Source organism: Mandrillus leucophaeus, unplaced genomic scaffold (genome assembly GCF_000951045.1).
Source record: "Mandrillus leucophaeus isolate KB7577 unplaced genomic scaffold, Mleu.le_1.0 Scaffold302, whole genome shotgun sequence".
Taxonomy (NCBI): Eukaryota; Metazoa; Chordata; class Mammalia; order Primates; family Cercopithecidae; genus Mandrillus; species Mandrillus leucophaeus.
The window spans coordinates 1,353,910-1,373,130 of NW_012103166.1; the positions used below are offsets into that span (position 1 = coordinate 1,353,910).

The window sequence follows — 19,221 nt, forward strand, 5'->3', positions numbered from 1 at the left end:
AAACAAATCTTGTTTCTCACTGGCTGTGGGGTCAGTGATGAAGCTGTGGACCAGCCGGTGGCAAATTTTACTGGCAAGAACTCCTTTGTTACCTGCCTCCTTCCTACAAGGAAGTCTATTGTTATTTTATGACTACGTTTTCCCCACCCTTGGGCCTTACAGCACTTTAAAAAATAAATAAAACGGTTCCAGGGCCAATTAAATATTTATGCTTTTACAGGTAAGAAGAAAATCCAAAAGCAAAGATCAATAAACACAGAGATTGTTGCCATCTGACAGGCACCTGATAAACAGTTCTGTTTTTTTTTTTTTTTTTGAGACAGAGTCTCACTCTGTCACCCAGGCTGGAGTGCAATGGCATGATCTCAGCTCATTGGAACCTCCACCTCCCGGGTTCAAGCAATTCTTCTGCCTCAGCCTCCCGAGTAGCTGGTACTATAGGCACGTGCCACCATGCCCAGCTAATAATTTGTATTTTTAGTGGAGACAGGGTTTTGCGGTGTTAGCCAGGATGGTCTCGATCTCCTGACCTCTTGATCCACCCGCTTCAGCCTCCCACAGTGCTGGGATTACAGGCGTGGAGAAACAATTCTTTAACCCTTCTTGCTGACTTGCCTTCTTCTGTCCCTCCCCACTCCAGCTCACCCCTCTCCAAGTGGTCCTCGGGCAGCCTGTGCCTTTCTCCCTCCTGTGCTTTGCCTCACAGAGTTATGGTCACCAGGAAATCCCCTATTTTTCTGCCTATTTGAATCCTTCCAGGTGCCCTCCTCTTGATGTAGTGACACCTCTCTCCTCAGAACCCTGATAATGTTCATCTCTCTTGTTAGGTTATAAACTCTGAGGGCAGGGCTTCCACATTCCCGTGTTTAGCCAGCCGTCTTGCATGGGGTGGATATTGGTTGTGATAAGCTATCACATCATCGCCCTGGTTCTCATGCTGATTGCTTGTTGGTATCAGCAGGTTATGCCTGCCTTATCACCATGTCCTGTTCAGGCAGCTAAGAATCCCTCCCTTCTATAAAATGCATTCTGATAACCATGGTAATGAGACACTCCTAGTAGATGTCTTGGTCAGTGATGTTTACCTTCTAAGCACTTTATTTCCTTTTTTTTTTTTTTTTATTATAGGCTGCAAAAATATAGTTTCCCAGAATTTTAAGTTGGGGGCATATAAGTAAATCTGTTTCTCTTATGGGTTAAACAGAGTCCCCAGTCTTTTCTCAGAACATAGAAAGAAACAACTGAACTACAAATTAGCTTTTGGGATGCCACTTGTTCGATGGCCAGTGTCTACATGTTTATTGATCTTTCTTTTCGGTTTTTCTTTTTATCTAGAAAATCATAAATATTTTATCGGTCCTGGAACAGTTTGACCTGAAGTTAAAGTTAAAAATTCTCTAGATATTCACATCTTTTTATTTAGTAACATCCAAGTTGTTAAGCTACCTTAACCTGCATTTCTGGATTGTTGAAATGTTATATTTAAGGGATACCTTTATTTCTGAGGTTTACAAATTCGTTCACTGATAATAAGAGTCCTATATAACTGGGAGGCCGGGAGGTGCTCTCTTACTTTTACCTCCTGATCTTTATCCTCTTGCCTCTTTTCTTTTCGGTATTCCTAGGGTTCCACAGAGCTGAGCCCCTTGGGTCTACCCTTTGTACTCTTCTCACCAACTAGATTGTTGGAGATTTCTCGACCTGTGCCTTCAGGTACTACATGATAACAGCTTATTTCCAAAACCATATCTGTAGTCACCCCTCTCTTGTGACCTTGGACCCTGTATCCTTTTGCCTACTGGCAAAGCCCCAGGTGTATCTAAAATTCACCTTATCTGAAGCATGATTCACTGTCCTTCCTCTCAAAACCTAGTTCTTGTTCTGTACAGCCTATTTTCATGAAAAGTACTACCTAGACTCTATCTGGTTGACAGGCCAGAATCTTCAGGGGGGTTGACATATGTTGAGTTATCCAGGGAACAGACTCTGAGCTGGAGATGCATGCTGAGAAGTGGAGATTTGCTTACAGAGTGTGTGCATGCAGCGTGTGTGCAGGAGCTGTCTCCTGCCTTCAACCCTCCCTTGCAAAAGTGAAAGTGAAAAAAAAAGGTATATTCATCATGACACACATTCATGCAGAACCCGGATGCAGCCTCAGAATCCTTCTAAACCCAGTGCCCTTGGCAACTGTTACCATTCCTTGGATTGGCACATGAGATGAATTCTGTTATCAATATCTGACGGTGCGGTTCACATTGACAGGTATCTCTGTAGGCCTCTACACACAACCACCACCACTAACAGCCGGGTGGCACTTTGCTCAGTGAGCAGAGGTGAACGTTTGTCTAGATAGAGGGAAAAAGACAAGACAGGGAAGGCCAGGAGCATTGTGAGGTGGGTGTCAAGCAGGAGAAGCAGGAGTGGGTGGCTGGAAGTACATGGTCTCCCAGGTGTTCCTAGAATGCCAGCCCTGAAATCAGAGACTTGTGGTGCTAATATTCTTACCATTTCTCTCATCTCTTTTGCTCCAGGTTACGTTACAGTGGATATTTTGGGGGTGTTACTGCCCTAAGCAGAGAGCAGTTTTTCAAGGTGAATGGATTCTCTAACAACTACTGGGGATGGGGAGGCGAAGACGATGACCTCAGACTCAGGTGAACAACAGAGAAAGGTCCCCTTCACGGGGCTCTGCGATCTGGAGATCTGTGGCTCTGGAGACCTGCATTTATATTTATTCCTTTAGATACCAGTCCAGCAGGTCACTAGGCTGCAGATTTGGGCTTGAAGGGTGCAGGGGGTGGAGGGAAGGCAGGATGGCCCACATCGTTCTGTGCCAGTGGCAGTTTACTGCTGGTCTGGGGGCATTTGGGGTCCAGAAGTGTTGGTGGAGGCCTCATAGACTTGGCAGTGGGAAAGACGTACTGAGACACCAGTGAGTGAGAAACCTCAAACTGCAGGATGTCTGCTGAACTGCAGTTTGGAGACCGGGTTGTTAAGAGCCTTATGCTTTCTGTCAGACCTCAGGGGGTCCTCACACACAGTTCCCAGTGTCCCCCGCAGGGAGTGCCAGCAGCCTCTGGCGAGCTGCACATGTTGAAGCAGACAAAGAGGTCCTCTCCTCAAGCTTTAGACAGCCCTGCACACTGTGGGGACTGCAGGTGGCCTGACCCCAGGCCTAACTCAGTTCTCTTGGACTGCTTTCTGCTCTGAGGGGCTCAAAGGGAATAAGTCTGGCCTCCACCCACAATTTCTTCCCCTGAACTTGGATTTGGGGGCCAGATAGTTATAGTTATCCCTACCTTGCAGAAATAAGTAATTATTCAAGAGCTTGGACTGGTATCTTTAGACTTGTCATCACAAGGCCCTTCTGGGTGTCAGGAGACTCCCTTCCCTCTTGCTGTTGCCTCTTGGAAAAGAAATTTCTTTTTTTTTTTTTTTTTTTTTTGAGACAGAGTCTCGTTCTGTCACCCAGGCTGGAGTGCAGTGATGTGATCTTGACTCACCTCAACCTCCACCTCCTGGGTTCAAGTGATTCTCCAGCCTCAGCCTCCCTAGTAGCTGGGACTACAGGCATGTGCTGCCGTGTCCGGCTAATTTTTTTGTGTTTTTAGTAAAGGCCAGGTTTCACCATATTGGCCAGGCTGGTCTCGAACTCCTGACCTCAGGTGATCTGCCTGCCTTGGCCTCCCAAAGTGTTGGGATTACAGGTGTGAGCCACCATGCCTGGCTGGAAAGGAAATTTCTAACCTGGGGTTCTGAATTATTAGATATGTGACTGTTAGAAATTTTTTTCTTGCCTCATGATAAAGAACCCAGGAGCTCCATGCTGGTCTGGTTCCCATGTCTAGCCTGAGAGCCTCTGGAATGTTTCTAGCAGGAGGGAGTGCATTTCCCTGACCAAGGGCTCTACAGAAATGGCTGTAGTGATGGGCAACAGCTCTTCGCAGCCCAGCCCATCAGCAGCCTATGTGGTCATGACTTAGGAACTGGACGGAGGGTACCTGCTACATTTCAGGACAACAGCAGCAAAGGCTAATGACAAACAATCCCCATTATCTTCCCCAAATCTACTTCACTGGGGTGATTAGTAGAATTTTGCCCTGATCACATGTCTTCACTGTCTTCTTTCCTGCTACGCTTCAGCTTCAAAGTAGAGGGGAGCCTCCAATTTTGCTTTAATTTGAAAAGACCATCGTGGCCATCAGAATGGTTTTTGACTAATGTGGTGGATAAACTAAGATGATTTGAATAGGAAAGTTGGTTGAGATTTACTGCTTACTTATTCGCCTGTGCAACAGGCACTACCCTTCTTTGTACTTATATAGTACATATAATACATTACAGAGTACAAGCATGTTCCATGCAGATTATATCATTTGAATCTTTGAAATCAAGTCCCTGTCACCACTGTCATTTTACAGATGAGGGAACTGAGACTTTGGAATAGTGAACTGACTTACTGAGGTTGTAAATAACAGAGTCCAGATTTGAACCTAGGATTGTAGCTTTAAAGCTTGTGACCATAAATGGCCATTCCTTTCTTTGTTAAAAGAAGGCAACTCTAAGTAAACTGGGGATCCTAACAGACTTGATTCTCCTATTCTTCAGGATGTTTTGAAATAACTATCAGTTTTTTTTTCTTTTTGAAAATGACTAAGTATAAATTAACGCATCTCCTTTGTACCCCAGGAATAAGTGTTAAATCTCATTCTTTTGTGGGCTTATCACCTGAAGTTCCACCATTATAAGAAATTGGAAATTTTAGAAGTTTCTCTTTTTTTAATACCCCAGTAGTCAAGCTGTTTGTGACTCTCTGTGTGTGTATAAATTTTCGCAAATGATGCTTTTTATTTGCCTACTGGTAGATGAATAGGATGGACTTAAAAAAAATCTCTATTATTGTTCTAGGGTTGAGCTCCATAGAATGAAAATATCCCGGCCCCTGCCTGAAGTGGGTAAATATACAATGGTCTTCCACACCAGAGACAAAGGCAATGAGGTGAACGCGGAACGGTAAGTCCTGGCTTCACCTGCCTGGCAGGCTACCCCCCTAGTGTGTTCTGTCAATAAGGACTATGTTGAATTCGATCAGATTTGAGCCAGTTCATTGTGTTAAAAGATTTGTATTAAAGAAATTTTCAAACAGACACAAAAGGAGAGAAAGTGGTGCACTGAACTCTCACGAGAGTCTACAGTTCTCAACTCATGGCCTCTCCTCTTTCCCTGTTTTTTTCTGACCCCACTGGATTTAGAAACGTGTGACAGATGTCATAGCCTTTCATGTGTAACTGTTTCAGTATCTTAAAATATAAACGGTTTTAAAAAAGGAATCACAATACCATTATCATACCTAGAATTAAATTAACAATATCTCCTTAATCTCATCAAATGTCTAGTCAGTGTTAAAAGCTTTTTTATTTTTAAAACCAGTTGGTCAGATCAGTGTCTAAACAAGGTCCACATGGCATTTGAATGATCTCTTTTAATCTGTAGGTTCCCTCTCCCCTTCTTTATGAGTTCCTTGATATTTATTTGTGGAAGAAGCCAGATTATTTGTCCAATAGAATTCCTTACATTACGGATTTTTTCAATTGCATCCTGGTAGTATAACTTAATGTGTCCTCCTGACTTCCGTTTTCTCATAAACTGGGTGTATTAGTCAGGGTTCTCTAGAGGGATAGAACTAATAGGATAGATGTATATATGAAGGGGAGTTTATTAAGGAGTATTGACTCACACCATCCCCAGGTGAAATCCACAATAGGCCTTCTGCAAGCTGAGGAACAAGGAAGCCAGTCCAAGTCCCAAAACCTCAAAAGTAGGGAAGCCGACAGGGCAGCCTTCAGTCTGTGGCCAAAGGCCCGAGAGCCCCTGGCAAACCACTGGTGTAGGTCCAAGAGTCCTAAAGCTGAAGAACTTGGAATCTGATGTTCAGGGGCAGGAAGCCCAGGAGAAAGATGAAGGCTAGAAGACTCAGCAAGTCGGCTTCTCCCACCTTCTTCTGCCTGCTTTATTTTAGCCACGCTAGCAGTTGATTAGATGGTGCCCACCCACATGGAGGGTAGATCTGCCTCTCCCAGCCCACTGACTCAAGTGTTAATCTCCTTTGGCAACACCCTCACAGATACACCCAGGAACAATACTTCGCATCCTTCAATCCAGTTAAGTTGACACTCAGTATTAACCGTCATACTGGGATTTCTCTTCATTTCTGGAGACTTGAACAGAATCTGAATACTATTTGTGGGCAAGAATTTTCATCTATGGTGTTGTGTACTTCCTCCAGTGTCACAGCAGGAGGATGTAATGTCTGGTTGTGTCATTTTGGGATATTAGGATTGATCTGTGAGTTTCGATATCGCCAGTCTAACCTATGCATTGTGAGATTCCCCATCAGTTTTTTACCTAATGACTTCAGCAGTCGTTGATGCTGGATTTCTAAATGTATTATTTAATTAGGAGTTGCAAAATTGTAATATTCCAATTCTGTTGTTCCTTCTGCATTTATTAGATTTTTCTACAAAGTACTTTCTCTTTTCATGTATTTGGGTACTCTGGGGTATAGTTTTTATAGGAAAGGCAAAATAAAGAGAAAGAGTCAAGCACTGATTAAAATTTTTTCAGACTAATGCTTGGTGTTTCCTAGCATCCTTCAGGATGTAGTTCTTGTACTTTTTGGTACTCATGTTGTCTCATCTTTGGCCAATGGGATCTTCTTCAAGCTGGGTCCTGAATCCCAGTAGTCCTCAAGAGCTTCCCTCCCTCTGCTCTGCCGTGACGAGATGTTCTAGGTTCTTCTTGTACTTTTCACGCCTTGGGAATTGGCCTATTCACCAAGGAATCCTGGCAGATAAGCCAGTTCTTAATGAGGCTTTGATTGAAGAATCTGTATTTCTTTGTTCTGATTTTTCCCCTTAAATTTTCAAACAGTATTAAGGTGCTTTTTGTGCTTTTGTTATAGTCTACATTTTAAAGCAATATTAAAGTGCTTTCAGCCTGATATTAAAGAGTCCTGTTAAAAGTTTGTTTATTTTTTTCAAGGCAGGATCTCACTCTGTTTGTTACCCAAGCTGGAGTGCAGTGGCGTGACCATGGCTCACTGCAGCCTCAACCTCCCAGGCTCAAGCAATCCTCCCAGCTCAGCCTCCCAGGTAGCTGGGACCACAGGCATGTGTCACCATGCTTGGCTAATTTTTTTTATTTTTTGTAAAGACAGGGTCCCCCTGTGTTGCCAAAGGCTGGTCTCAAACTCCTGGGCTCAAGCAATCCTCCTGCCTCAGCCTCCCAAAGTTCTAGGATTACAGCATGAGCTACCACGCCTGGCCTAAAGTTTATATTTTAAAGCATTATTAAATGTCTTTTTGCCCTTTTGATAGAGTCAACCACTCCAACAAAATAGCTATTTCTATTTTCTACGTTTTTCTAGTCATTGTCCATAGGTGTGCATTTTTCTTTTATATTAAAAAATTAATTATTGAATAGATACAAGAGTGCTCCTAAATTGTATGAAAAGTGTGAAGATTCTTGATGCCATGAGCACTGCTGGTATCCCCCACCCCCACTCTGAGTGCATGACCTGTGTGGTCCTCCCTAATCCTGTAGTCTCCCCCTTTGCATCTCCCCTATCCACCTACCCAGGTAACACCTCTCTGAATTTTCGTGATAAGTATTTGTGATAATGATAGTTATTTCTGCTGTTTCTTGGTTTTCTTGTTTTCCCATATGTTTATATCCCTAAACAAAAGATTGCTTAGTTCTGCATGTTTTTCAACTTTATGTAAATGAAATCACACTGCATTTATTCTTCTCTGACTTTATTTAGCTGAACGTGATGCATCTGATCCGCATCCATATTGTCATGGGTAACCAGCATTTATTGTTTTCACTGCTGCGCAAGTAGAACCTATTCAGTTCACTGCCTGCTTGTCTTCCCAGATTCCATGGCTGTGGCCACACTAGTGACTTCTTTAAATGCATCCTGCTCTTTTGCGTGTCTGTGCATCTTGCCCAGGGTGGTCTCTCTGCCTGGAGTGCGCTTTCCTTCACCTTCTTCACTTGTTGAATTTCTCTGTTTTAATAAACATTTAATAACCTTACTGAAATTTCCCTTCTCCCTGACGCCTCGCCAGACTTCCTCATTAGGTTAGGTTGCCCTTCATTCTTCCTCACCTACATACATTCCAAAATTTTTGGAGGCTTGTGAAGGCTATCTACCCACGTACAGACACAAACTTTCCTTATAACACAGGAAGATTCAGAGATCCCCTGAAGCTCAGCTGAGGATCAGTTAGCAGTGGATGGCACATATCCTGTTGTATCTGTGTTCCTTGCACATCCTTCTGTCCTGTAGACTGGGGGCTCACTGAGTGCAGTGACCCTTTTCATCACGGGTCCCTGGGTTCTCACATGTAGTCTGACACATGAATACATGGCTATCACGTCTGTCACCTTCAGTGGGGAAAACAAACTTTGTGATAGTATGAAACACAACAGGTTTCATACAATACAATACAATAATTTACAAAAATATGTTTGCTACATTTCGGGGCAAGGCAAAATGCAGTGGAGACATACATTAAATTCTTGTCTTATCATTCACATTTGTTCTTTTTATCTTTAGGATGAAGCTCTTACACCAAGTGTCACGAGTCTGGAGAACAGATGGGTTGAGTAGTTGTTCTTATAAATTAGTATCCGTGGAACACAATCCTTTGTATGTCAACATCACAGTGGATTTCTGGTCTGGTGCATGATCCTGGATCTTTTGGTGATGTTTGGAAGAACTGATTCTTTGGTTGCAATAATTTTGGCCTAGAGACTTCAAATAGTAGCACACATTAAGAACCTGTTTCAGCTCCTTGTTGGACTGAATTTTTCCTTTTTGTATTTTCTTAGCAGAGCTCCTGGTGATGTGGAGTATAAAACAGTTGTAACAAGACAGCTTTCTTAGTCGTTTTGATCATGAGGGTTAACTATTGTAATATGGATACTTGAAGGACTTTATATAAAACGATGACTCACAGGATAAAATGAATGCGATTTGAGGACTCTGGTTGAAGGAGATTTATTTAAATTTGAAGTGATATATTATGGGATAAAAGGCCACAGGAAATAAGACTGCTGAATGTCTGAGAGAACCAGAGTTGTTCTTGTCCAGTGTAGAAAGGTACGAAGACACAATACTGTTATTCATTTCCTGTACAATCGTCTGTGAAGTGGTTGGTCCCAGGTGAGAAGAAGGCCACAAAAGAGGGGAGAAAAGGTGACGAATCAAGATGGAGTGAACTTGGGAATGAAGAGGTAGCAGGAGGGCAGAGTGTCTCCTGCAGAGGCAGCAGCAGCTGAGCTGGTTGCAGCTGCTGATAGCCTGCAGGGGAGGCACCTGCCCAGGTATGCCTTCCAGTGATGCCCACCAGAGGACACATTATCTATTAGTTTTTAGAGTTTTTGTAAAATGATTTTGTACAAGTAGGATATGAATTAGCAGTTTACAAGTTTACATATTAACTGATAATCAGTACGTCTATCAAATACCTCTGTAGTAAAATGTGAAAAAGCTTTCAGTGTTCCTTCGTGTTTTTTTATCTTTGAGGCCTACAGATATATTCATTTCAGTATCCATAATTCTAAAGAGGTTAAAAACAGAACAAATGAAACAAAGCCCTCCACTCCCTCTGTCTCCCATCCTTCTGTCCCTCTCTCTTGTTCGTCTCATGTGTGACCTCCTTGTGGAACCAGCTCCAGTCTTAGGATAGGCCCATCTGTGTCTCACTCCCTGGGCACCTCCATGAATGCATTTTGCTTATCACGCAAGCCTTGGGGGTTCCTAATCCATGATTATTGTGTGACACCTCAACAGTTAAACTTTAACATGAATGAGTGCCAGCCAGGAAGTTTAAATAATATCTAATCCTTCCCAAGCAGGGAGAGGGAGTAGGAAGGTTTGGTGCTAAGAAAAAACAAGAGTTATCACCACCCAAATGGGGAAGGAGAATTTGAAAGGGCAATATACTTTATAGACATGACAGGTTTACCTAGGGCTGGCTTGGTTTTAGTTTAGCTTTTAACTCAGCACAGGGAGCAAAAGAGCAAAAGTGGTTTTTTTTTCTTTTCCTTTTTTTTTTTTTGGCAACAGGGTCTTGCTCTGTCACCCAGGCTGGAGTGTGGAGGTGCAGTCTCGGCTTCCTGCAGCCTCTGCTCCCCAGGCCCAAGTGATAATCCTTCCACCTCAGCCTGCCGAATAGCTGGGACCATAGGTGCTCACCACCAGTCCCAGCTATTTTTTTGTGTTTTTAGTAGAGTTGGGGTCTCACCGTGTTGCCCAGGCTTGTCTTGAACTCTAGAGCTCAAAATCAATCCGCCTGGCTAGGATGCCCAAAGTGCTGGGATTACAGGTGTGAGCCACAGTGCCCAGCCATGGTTTTTCTTTACCTAGCAGAGAAATACTCAGGGTTTTCATGTTTTTTGCTCAAACTTTGTAAAGGAGCTTCATTCTTGGGAGAGTTGCTAATGGGGCTGTAGTGTATTGAGTGAATCTCCCCCTCACTGTCCCTTCTCTTCTCTAGAACCTTTCTCTAGAGCTCTGTCCCAATTTGCTTGACTATGAGCATATTAACAGATGGTAATTGAGAGGTTGTAGGTCCCTCCCTCATCATGGTTGGGAAGGGCAATGGAAGAGAATGGTGTGTGCAAGGAATTTGAAGATCTGTATTTGAGAACTCAATTTCTTACTCAATGGAAATGGAACATAGCTAGTACCATGCAGAAACTCTCTATGTTTTTTTGACATCTGCAATTTTTCAATGTGGAAACACTGAACGATGCCTTTTACTTTTCTTCAGGTAGTTCTTTCAACCGAGATAATCTAAAAGTCCCTTAAATGACTTGTTATGAAACTTCTTGAGATGGAAGATAGATTTTTAAGACCTTGACACTGCCACTGTGGCACTTTCCCTGCACTGGAGCGTCAAAGACTGGTGACATGGGGCATGAAGCTACCTGCCCATTCACTGCTGCCTCTCTCCATGCTCTTGCCTCCCCGCTGGGCGGGGGTTAGGCTTCAATGGAACTGGCTTCCTCCAGTTCCCGCCCTATGCATTTTTTCATAGTTGCCACAAAGAGGCCTACCGTTTTGAATATTGTAGAGATAGCTGTGCCTACTATAATTTCTAAGGATTATATGGGGGCAGGCTATTTGGATATCACAACTGCCTAACACAAAGAGTGTGTTCTTTGAAGTTTTTATTGATTTTTTTTTTCCTCACCTATACTGGCATTCATTTCTATAGTGCTTTACAGTTTGTGGTATCTTTATGACACACTTTATTGATGCTGCTGACTTTTTTTTTTTTTTTTTTTTGAGACAGTCTCACTCTGTCACTGAGGCTGGAGTGCAGTGGCACAATCTCGGCTCACTGTAGCCTCCACCTGCCGGGTTCAAGTGATTCTCCTGCCTCAGCCTCTCAAGTAGCTGGGATTACAGGCATGCCTCACCATGCCCTGCTAATTTTTGTATTTTTAGTAGAGACAGAGTTTCACCATGTTGACCGGGCTGGTCTCGAACTCCTGACCTCAGGTGATCTGCCTGCCTCGGCCTCCCAAAATGCTGGGACTACAGGCGTGAGCCACTGTGCCTGGCCGATGCTTCTGGCTCTTGAGGTAAGAGGGCAGATGAGTAAGTAGAGGTCCCAGCCAGGAGAGTGACTTGCCAGGAGTCTCACAGGTAGCAAATGGCAGAGTCAGAGCCAAACTCAGGCCGTCTGACTTTCAAGACCATTACACCATATTGCCTTCTTCTTGGCTTCTCTTATACTTTGCAGTAATTTTCGTGAATGTATGTCCTTGTCGGAATTCCTGCAGAGAGTTAGTATGGTCTGGACCGTGAAAAGTGCATTCCTGTTCTCAGCTGCTCTCAGAACTTTGTCCCCAACTCCCTCCCTAGTTTTTCTGCCCTTACCCCCGTCACTTCCACTCAAGCCCCAATGGATAGGTTTCCTGGGAGCCCCAAAATGCTCTGTGAATGGACTTGAGTGAGATAAAAGACATTTTCTCCCAGATTTGAAATTCACTTTCCCCAATCCTATTCATATATGCAGTCCCTACCAAAAACCATTAACATGTTCTGCAAGATGAAGCATATTCAGGTACATTTCATAAGTTCCTTTTCACCAATCACATTCTATAACTTAAAAAAAAACCCTCTATCCTTAGTGCCTTCCATATTTTACGCTATTTCTACCATCGTTGATTTTTTTGTATATGCGTAACCATCTTATACCTGCTGAGAGGGCATGACCATTCTAAAAATATACACAAGGGAGTGGTTTAGAGGCTCCACCCTTAGGAAGTATACCTGTACAGGTAAAGGCTCCATTGTTCCATTGATAATTTTTAAGATTTAAATAAAATTATCAAACCTTGTGTGCCCATGTGTGGAGTGTGTGTGTGTGTGTGAGAGAGAGAAAGAGAGAATGAGAGAGAGATGTGGGGGCTTGGAGCAGAGGTTGGTGAAGGGTGGGACATAATAATAAACTAAGTGCTTGCTCTGTATCAGTTTCCCTGATATAACCTCCTGATTGGCATCTCTTATAGGCTGATGCACACTTTACGTATCTTACTGAATCCTCCCAGTCCTGTGGGAGGAGAGACCAGTTTTTCTGAAGCAGGCTCCAAGAAGCTAAGCGACTTGTCAGAGAGCTGGGATTTGGAGCCAAGTACTTTGACTCCAAAGTTCATGTTCTTAACCACTTCATGGTGATGGATAAATAAATATACCTACACTAGGGAGGAATAAATAAACCTTGTCTCCTTGAGGAAACTTGGAGAGTGTCAATGCCTTTCAGCCAAAACCCCCCAGGAACACATTGCAGATAAATTAATTGGGTTAGAGTTGATCAAAGGTACAAAATTTCAGTTGGAGGAATAAATTCAAGAGCTCTGTTTGGAAAAAAATTGGGATTGTGACTAGTTGCAGTCATTGCAGTGAGTGAGAACACACCATGAGGGATCCATGAAGCAACTCAGTAGAAGGAAGTTAGAACTATTACAGCATTTGGGCTTTGGTTGGGTCATTTGGGGAGGGTCCAAGAAAGGGTTAGCTCTGTTGGATATTATCAGAAAGCAGGGGCAAGTATGTGGTTGTATATTTCAGTAGGTTTTATTTGTTGGGAGGGAGACTAGCAAGAGAATAAAGCTGTAATTGGGAAGACATAGCAGTCCCTAATTTTAGCCAAGAAAGCAGGTGTTTGGTTTTTTTGTGGGTGGCACAGTGACCTTGTTTTTGTGCATAGACAAAATTATGCAGTGGTCTTGGCTTGCCTCATTTTATCATGGTCTCAGAGTGACCCTATGAGGCTGGTATTCTGTGAGATTGTTTATATCTAATGGGAGAATAGTTGAGCCTAATTGTGAGTGCCTCACCAGCTTCTGTTGCTCTGTTCTTTTTTCAAGAGGAACTCAGGGTAGAAACCTCTAGAAAGTAGGGCATGACGGTAGCATTTCTCCAAACTCCAGGATTTGGCTATTTGTGTCTTAACAATGTGGAGTGGGAGGGTGTGCTGGGGGAAGGGTTGGTTGGAGAAGGGTATGGGATCTGTGTTTCTCGGCAAGGCTGCCTTTCTCTGCAATGTTCCTGGATCCCTTCACGGGATCTGGCCACTTGAGCCTTATAATACAATAGCAAACACAATAGTCTACAGCTACCCTCCTTTGGGGTTCTTCTTTGATTCGGTCTCACTTATACAAGCTGAGAAGGAACTGGAAGAGGCATTACAGGAAATACTAGACCCAGAAGGAGAAAGGAAATTGTTCCATCAATAGAAAGGCGAAACCAGCTTAGTTTCTAATTCCTCAACCACAGCACAGGTTGTCAGTCAGATTGGTTGGGGTGGGGGTGTGAGATTGAGAGATTAGATTTTCAAGTTCACATGACTAGTATTCCTTTTCTTTATGGGTAGCCAGAAAATATCTGATCTGCTTAAAATAGAAGCAGTTCCTGTTTATTCCAGCTGATGTAGACAAAGAAAAGCTACAAGGCTGACAAGTAGGAGCAGTGGGCTTTCAAACATTAAATGACAAACTGTTTGCCTGCCAGGAGCCTGTGGAGCAATCTAGGGAGGGAAATGGCCAGCCAAGAGAGCATGATGACCCGCCTGGTGTTGCAATCAAGTAAAACTTGCGCAAATTATCCTGACACATTTTTGGTGTTAGGTAGTAATCATTCTTTGCCCACCTGATAAGCAGACCAACTGTTGAAGAAGGAAACTTCACAAGAGAGTTGTGTCTGGGCCTGTCTCATGCTCAGCAAGCCGCCAGGTCCCTAGAGCCAAGCCGCCTGGCTCCCCTTTGCCTCCCTGGTTTGCTGGGGCTGGGGCTGGGCCTGGGGCTGGGGCTGAGCCTGGGCCTGCCTGAGCATTGGCTTGGGGCCACTTCCAGTCCCTGGAGCCAGAAGGAAGAGGGGCAAGGCTGGGCCTCCAGGGAAGGTGGAGGGAGGTGGGAGCAGGAATTGGGCGGAACAGAAACTGTCCTGAGGTCAAAACAGGAGAGCCCTTAGAGGGAAGCGCAGGAGTCCTGAATGGCTGGACTCTGCAGGGTGATCCTCAGACCTCGTTTCTGTCTTAGCTGAAAAGTGTGTCCTCCTCAAGTGTTGGAGCCCCAGGACATAGTGGGTGCCTGTGTTTAGGACCTCATTTGGTTTTGGAAGGAGCAGAGCCTACCTCCATTTACAGCAGACTTTGCACCTTCTATTAAGGAGGAGGCTGAGGCTCCAGGAAGGAAGCTACCTGGAGAGGGGGCAGGGGGCAGGGGCTCACTGAAGGCCCTTTCTCTTTTAGTTATTGCTTGGTAAGGAAGTCAGGGGATACGATTGAAGGAGCAGCAGGTGGGCCATCTTATCCCACAATGGCTCTTTCACGCTGCCACTGCTGTGCTGGATTCCACCAACTAGAGATCAACCTCAGTTATCAAGAAAATGTCATAGAGATTGAGAGAGTGGAGATGAGTTGTCACCCACTCCTTAGTATGAATTGGTTTCCAGAAAGGCCTTCCCCTGACCTAGCCGAGATCCAATCATAAGACAGGAATTTTGCATGTAGAGAGAATCTTGGAGCATGAAGCCCTGCAAGGGAAGGTGGGAGTGGGTTTGGGGCAGGAATTGCTTAGGCAGTGGGGAGATGAGGGCACTGGAAAGCCCAGTGAGTGGTAGAGGCAAAAGGCACCAGAACACACAGGAGAGAGTGTGGGGAGGGAGATGAGAGCACAGCTGTTTCAAAGCTTTGCCCAGAGGAACCTTCTTCCCTCTCCTCCCGTCTTCTCAAGGACCACAGAGAGAACCTTCTCAGCCAAGCACAGGTGTCATTTATCTCGATATCCCATGATCTTCATTCAGGAGAGACAAGGGGGTCAAGGAGAGGAGAGCTGGCTGTGCTGTCAGGACATGGACCTTTGGTTCCCTCTTCTGGGAATCAGGGATTGGGCTCCTGCACCAGCTTTACAACCGAGGCAAGTCCCGTCCAGTCCTCCTTGTCCCTCTGCTGCCCCACCACTCAGCCTCACTCACAGGTACCTGGTGGGGACATGGGATGGGGGTGCTGCCTGCGTCTAAGTCAGCTGGGAGCAGGACGCCAAAGTGACAGGTATGTTTTCTTCATGAAGAACACACAGTTCTGCAGTTAGCATTGGCGAGGTTTCCACTGCTTCCAATTGCAAGAGGAAAAGGATTTGCAGAGCCTTAGTTTCATCACTGCTTCTGGGATAAGTGTAGCAGGAGCGAAAAGTAAAAGTGAGCGTAGAAGTTCCCACCGTTCAACTGTATGGCAGGGTTTGCCAGCATCCAGCAGGCAGCCACACCCTGTGTCTGCAGTTTCTACCTCCTCCACTTTAATTCCCAGGCTTTAGGCTTTTCTGTTGGAAAACTGTTTTGTTAGACTCGTATATGACATTGGTAAAAATGAAAGTGAACAGATTTTAAAGCTCTCTTTATTTATAAGACTAGACAAATGTTGAGTTATAAGAATTTCCTTCAGGACCACAAATGGAAACAGTTCTGATGAGAAATATTTTGACAGTAAACAGAAATCCCTGTAAATCATCCCATTCTATTGGCTGGCTTGCTTCTCTCCAGTTTGAAATGGTCTCAAGCTGAGACCATTCAGGGCAAAGACTGAGTAAATATATAACAGGCGCCTTGTCTGTCCACAGAAGTCCCCACACTTTCTTTTGTTTGTTTGGAGACAGAGTCTGGCTCTTTCATCCAGGCTGGAGTGCAGTGGTGTGATCTCAGCTCACTGCAACCTCTCTCTCCTGGGTTCAAGTGATTCTCCTGCATCTGCATCCCAAGTAGCTAGAATTACAGGCACCTGCCATCATGCCTGGCTAATTTTTGTATTTTTGTAGAGATAGAGTTTCACCATGTTGGCCAGGCTGGTGTTGAACTCCTGACATGAAGTGATCTGCCCGCTTTGGCCTTCCAAAGTGCTGGGATTACAGGCAGGAGCCACCGTGCCCAGCCCACACTTTTAATTAACGGAGAATTGAGGCTACTAAACACATACCACTCTGCAAGGTATGAAAGAAAATTTGAACCACTGTTAAGAATTATTCTGGAGAATAAAAGGATCTGAAGGTGGCCTGAAGAGAATCACCTGTCTCCATACATGGGAGCTACTCTAGAAAGAAATGCAAAAGGTATATTTCAGTAATCTTTTCCTGGCTTCTCTGTTCCCCTGACAATACTGAGATCAATAGAAGCCTTAGAAGCTTCTTTTAGATAACGGTAAGAGATACGGGCAGATTGCTAGCCAAATACAGCTCTGGGTTACTGTGATAACACAGGTTCTTTCGAATGTATTTATTTTCCCAGATTAAAAATAAGCAGGGATGGAAGTAGTTATTATGCATTTTTCAAATTCTCTTTTCAACAGTCTACATAAATGTTGCAGAATCCTAGACTAGGACGAAAAGTAGGAGTCATGGGAACTGCAGGAGCCTGAGATCCTAAAGGAAGTCCGTACCATCTGACTTGGCAATGTAAGACACACATGTTAGTGTGGGGCACAAACTGGGAATATTAGGAGAGAGCTGGTTCCAGCACCAAATCCAGAGTCACTTGGGGAAGGAGGTATGGTGGCAATCCTTTATGCTTAATACTCAATTCTGCTCCAGTAGAACATGGTACCCAGGAGAACCCAAAACTGGAATAGAAAAAAAACAAGGAAAAATAAATAAGGGATTGTTTTAGAAACACCTCATTCTTGGAAAAAAATGATGTTAGGTTCATTCAGGCTTAGGTGACAACAGATATTTTTGTTTGTTTTTCTTTATTCTTAAAAAAAAAACAAAACGGGATACATGTGCAGAACGTGCAGGTTTGTTACACAGGTATACGTGTGCCATGGTGGTTTGCTGCACCTATTGACCCATCCTCTAAGGTCCCTTCTCCTCACCCATCACCCCTCAACAGGCCCTGGTGTGTGGTGTTCCCCTCCCTGTGCCCATATGTTCTCATTGTTCACCTCCCGCTTAGGAGTGAGAACATGCGGTGTTTGATTTTCTGTTCCTGTGTTAGTTTGCTGAGGATGGTGACTTCCAGCTTCATCCATGTCCCTGCAAAGGACGTGATCTCATTCTGTTTTATGGCTGCATAGTATTCTAGTGTGTATGGACCGCATTTTCTTTATCCAGTCTATTGCTGATGGGCATTTGGGTTGGTTCCATGTCTTTGTTAGACAACAGATTTTTAAGAGTAATCTTGTTATAAGCAACATCACTGGGCCAGATGTGACACCAAATCCATCCTGCTCCAAAGCATCACTTATTACCTGCCACTCAGAGGCAGCTTCTCTGTTCGCCACATTCTGATCCCAGTTCTCATCCTAGACTCCTTCTCTTCTGGGGTTGCCCTTTTCGTCTGTGCTAAACTCTTTTTGCCATCAAGGCCACTTATCCTCCAATGCTTTCCTGTTTCTAGTATGTACCATTTTGGGGTAAGCATTCCTTGCTTCTAGTATTAAACTTCTCCCAGGGAACTTCTCTTTTTTCCTAAAATGCTTGTGACCTGGAATGGCTTCCTCTGAAGAATGCCACAGAACTGAAGATACCTGACTTAGGCAAGGGCTGAGTTTTATTTTAGTTTATTTGGGCTCTGTTTTAGATCTGACACTTACTCCTGGGTAACTTTAGTCAAGTCACTTAAATTTCCTGAGCTCCAGTTTCTACATTTATAAAATAAATTTTATATTTTATAAAATTTATAAAATGACTGACATAATGGGGCAACTGACATAATGCGGATAGGTGGCGAGGCCTACCCCAGAGCTAGAGCAGTGAATGAGATAATGAAATAATAGGATCTAATGTTTATTAGAATACCTTATTATGCATCAAGCACTGTTCTAAGTGTTACCCATGTAACTGAAGTTAATGCTTCTAAAACCCTATGGAGAAATGGAGGCACAGAGAAGTAACTTACCCAAGGTCATAGAACTAGTAGATGTTGGAGCTGGGATTCAAATCCAAGCAGTCAGCTTCAGAGTTTAGCTAGTTAATCACTAAGAAAAAGCCCCTTGCAAGCAACAGTGAAACGGGCATGCTTAAAAGCTCTCATTAAGCACAATTCTTGAGAGCCCCACTGAATTTCTCTGTTCCTCGTAACATGGGAGACTGGCTACCTGCTTAGCTACTGTTGTGGGGATTTAATATTAAAAATATTTGACATGGCGCCTTGTTTATAGCAGCTCTCAATACATTTAATCATTTAATTCCCTTCCCTTCTCTCTTTTGAATTTCAAGAGGGAATTAACTAGATACAGAGTTTATTTGATACTTGTAGAAAATCAAGGGTTACAACTGGTTTGGAGTTCTGAGATACTCAAAGCCTTTAAACATTATCCCACAGTTCCTGCTAATATGGCACAAATAGAAACTTCACTGTTATCTTTCATTCATTCAACAAATGATTGAGCTCTTATTACATGCTGTGCTTGGCACTGGGGTTACAAAGAACAGCTGGTTCTCAGCTTTTTGCAGTCAAATATGTCATCATGGACACGTTCCATCATAGAGGTGTGCACAGGATGTTGTGAGAGCTCCTAACAGGTTGGGTTCAGGGATCCTGAAAGACCCCTTGAAGGAGTTGATTTCCCTCTCCTTCCTGCCTTACTCAGTTTATCACCCCCTAATCCAGCATTTATTTCTCTCTTTCTCCTTTTTTTTTTTTTTTTTTTT

The 19,221-nt window shown here is 43.8% G+C and overlaps 2 protein-coding genes across 3 annotated transcripts in view; one reads left to right on the forward strand and one right to left on the reverse strand.

The window, feature by feature from the left end:
- Positions 1-9,558, forward strand: part of B4GALT4 (UDP-Gal:betaGlcNAc beta 1,4- galactosyltransferase, polypeptide 4) — a 28,802-nt gene extending 19,244 nt beyond the window's left edge. The window contains exons 8-10 of the mRNA XM_011987194.1: positions 2,532-2,654; positions 4,909-5,013; positions 8,621-9,558. Of these exons, the coding sequence (XP_011842584.1) occupies positions 2,532-2,654; positions 4,909-5,013; positions 8,621-8,753 (361 nt within the window). The 3' untranslated portion in view covers positions 8,754-9,558. The remainder of the gene's footprint in view (positions 1-2,531; positions 2,655-4,908; positions 5,014-8,620) is intronic.
- A 6,399-nt stretch (positions 9,559-15,957) lies between these two features.
- UPK1B (uroplakin 1B) overlaps positions 15,958-19,221 on the reverse strand; it is a 31,635-nt gene continuing 28,371 nt past the window's right edge. For both annotated transcript variants that reach the window (XM_011987196.1, XM_011987195.1), the window contains one exon: positions 15,958-17,189. In XM_011987196.1, the coding sequence (XP_011842586.1) occupies positions 17,139-17,189 (51 nt within the window). In that variant the 3' untranslated portion in view covers positions 15,958-17,138. The remainder of the gene's footprint in view (positions 17,190-19,221) is intronic.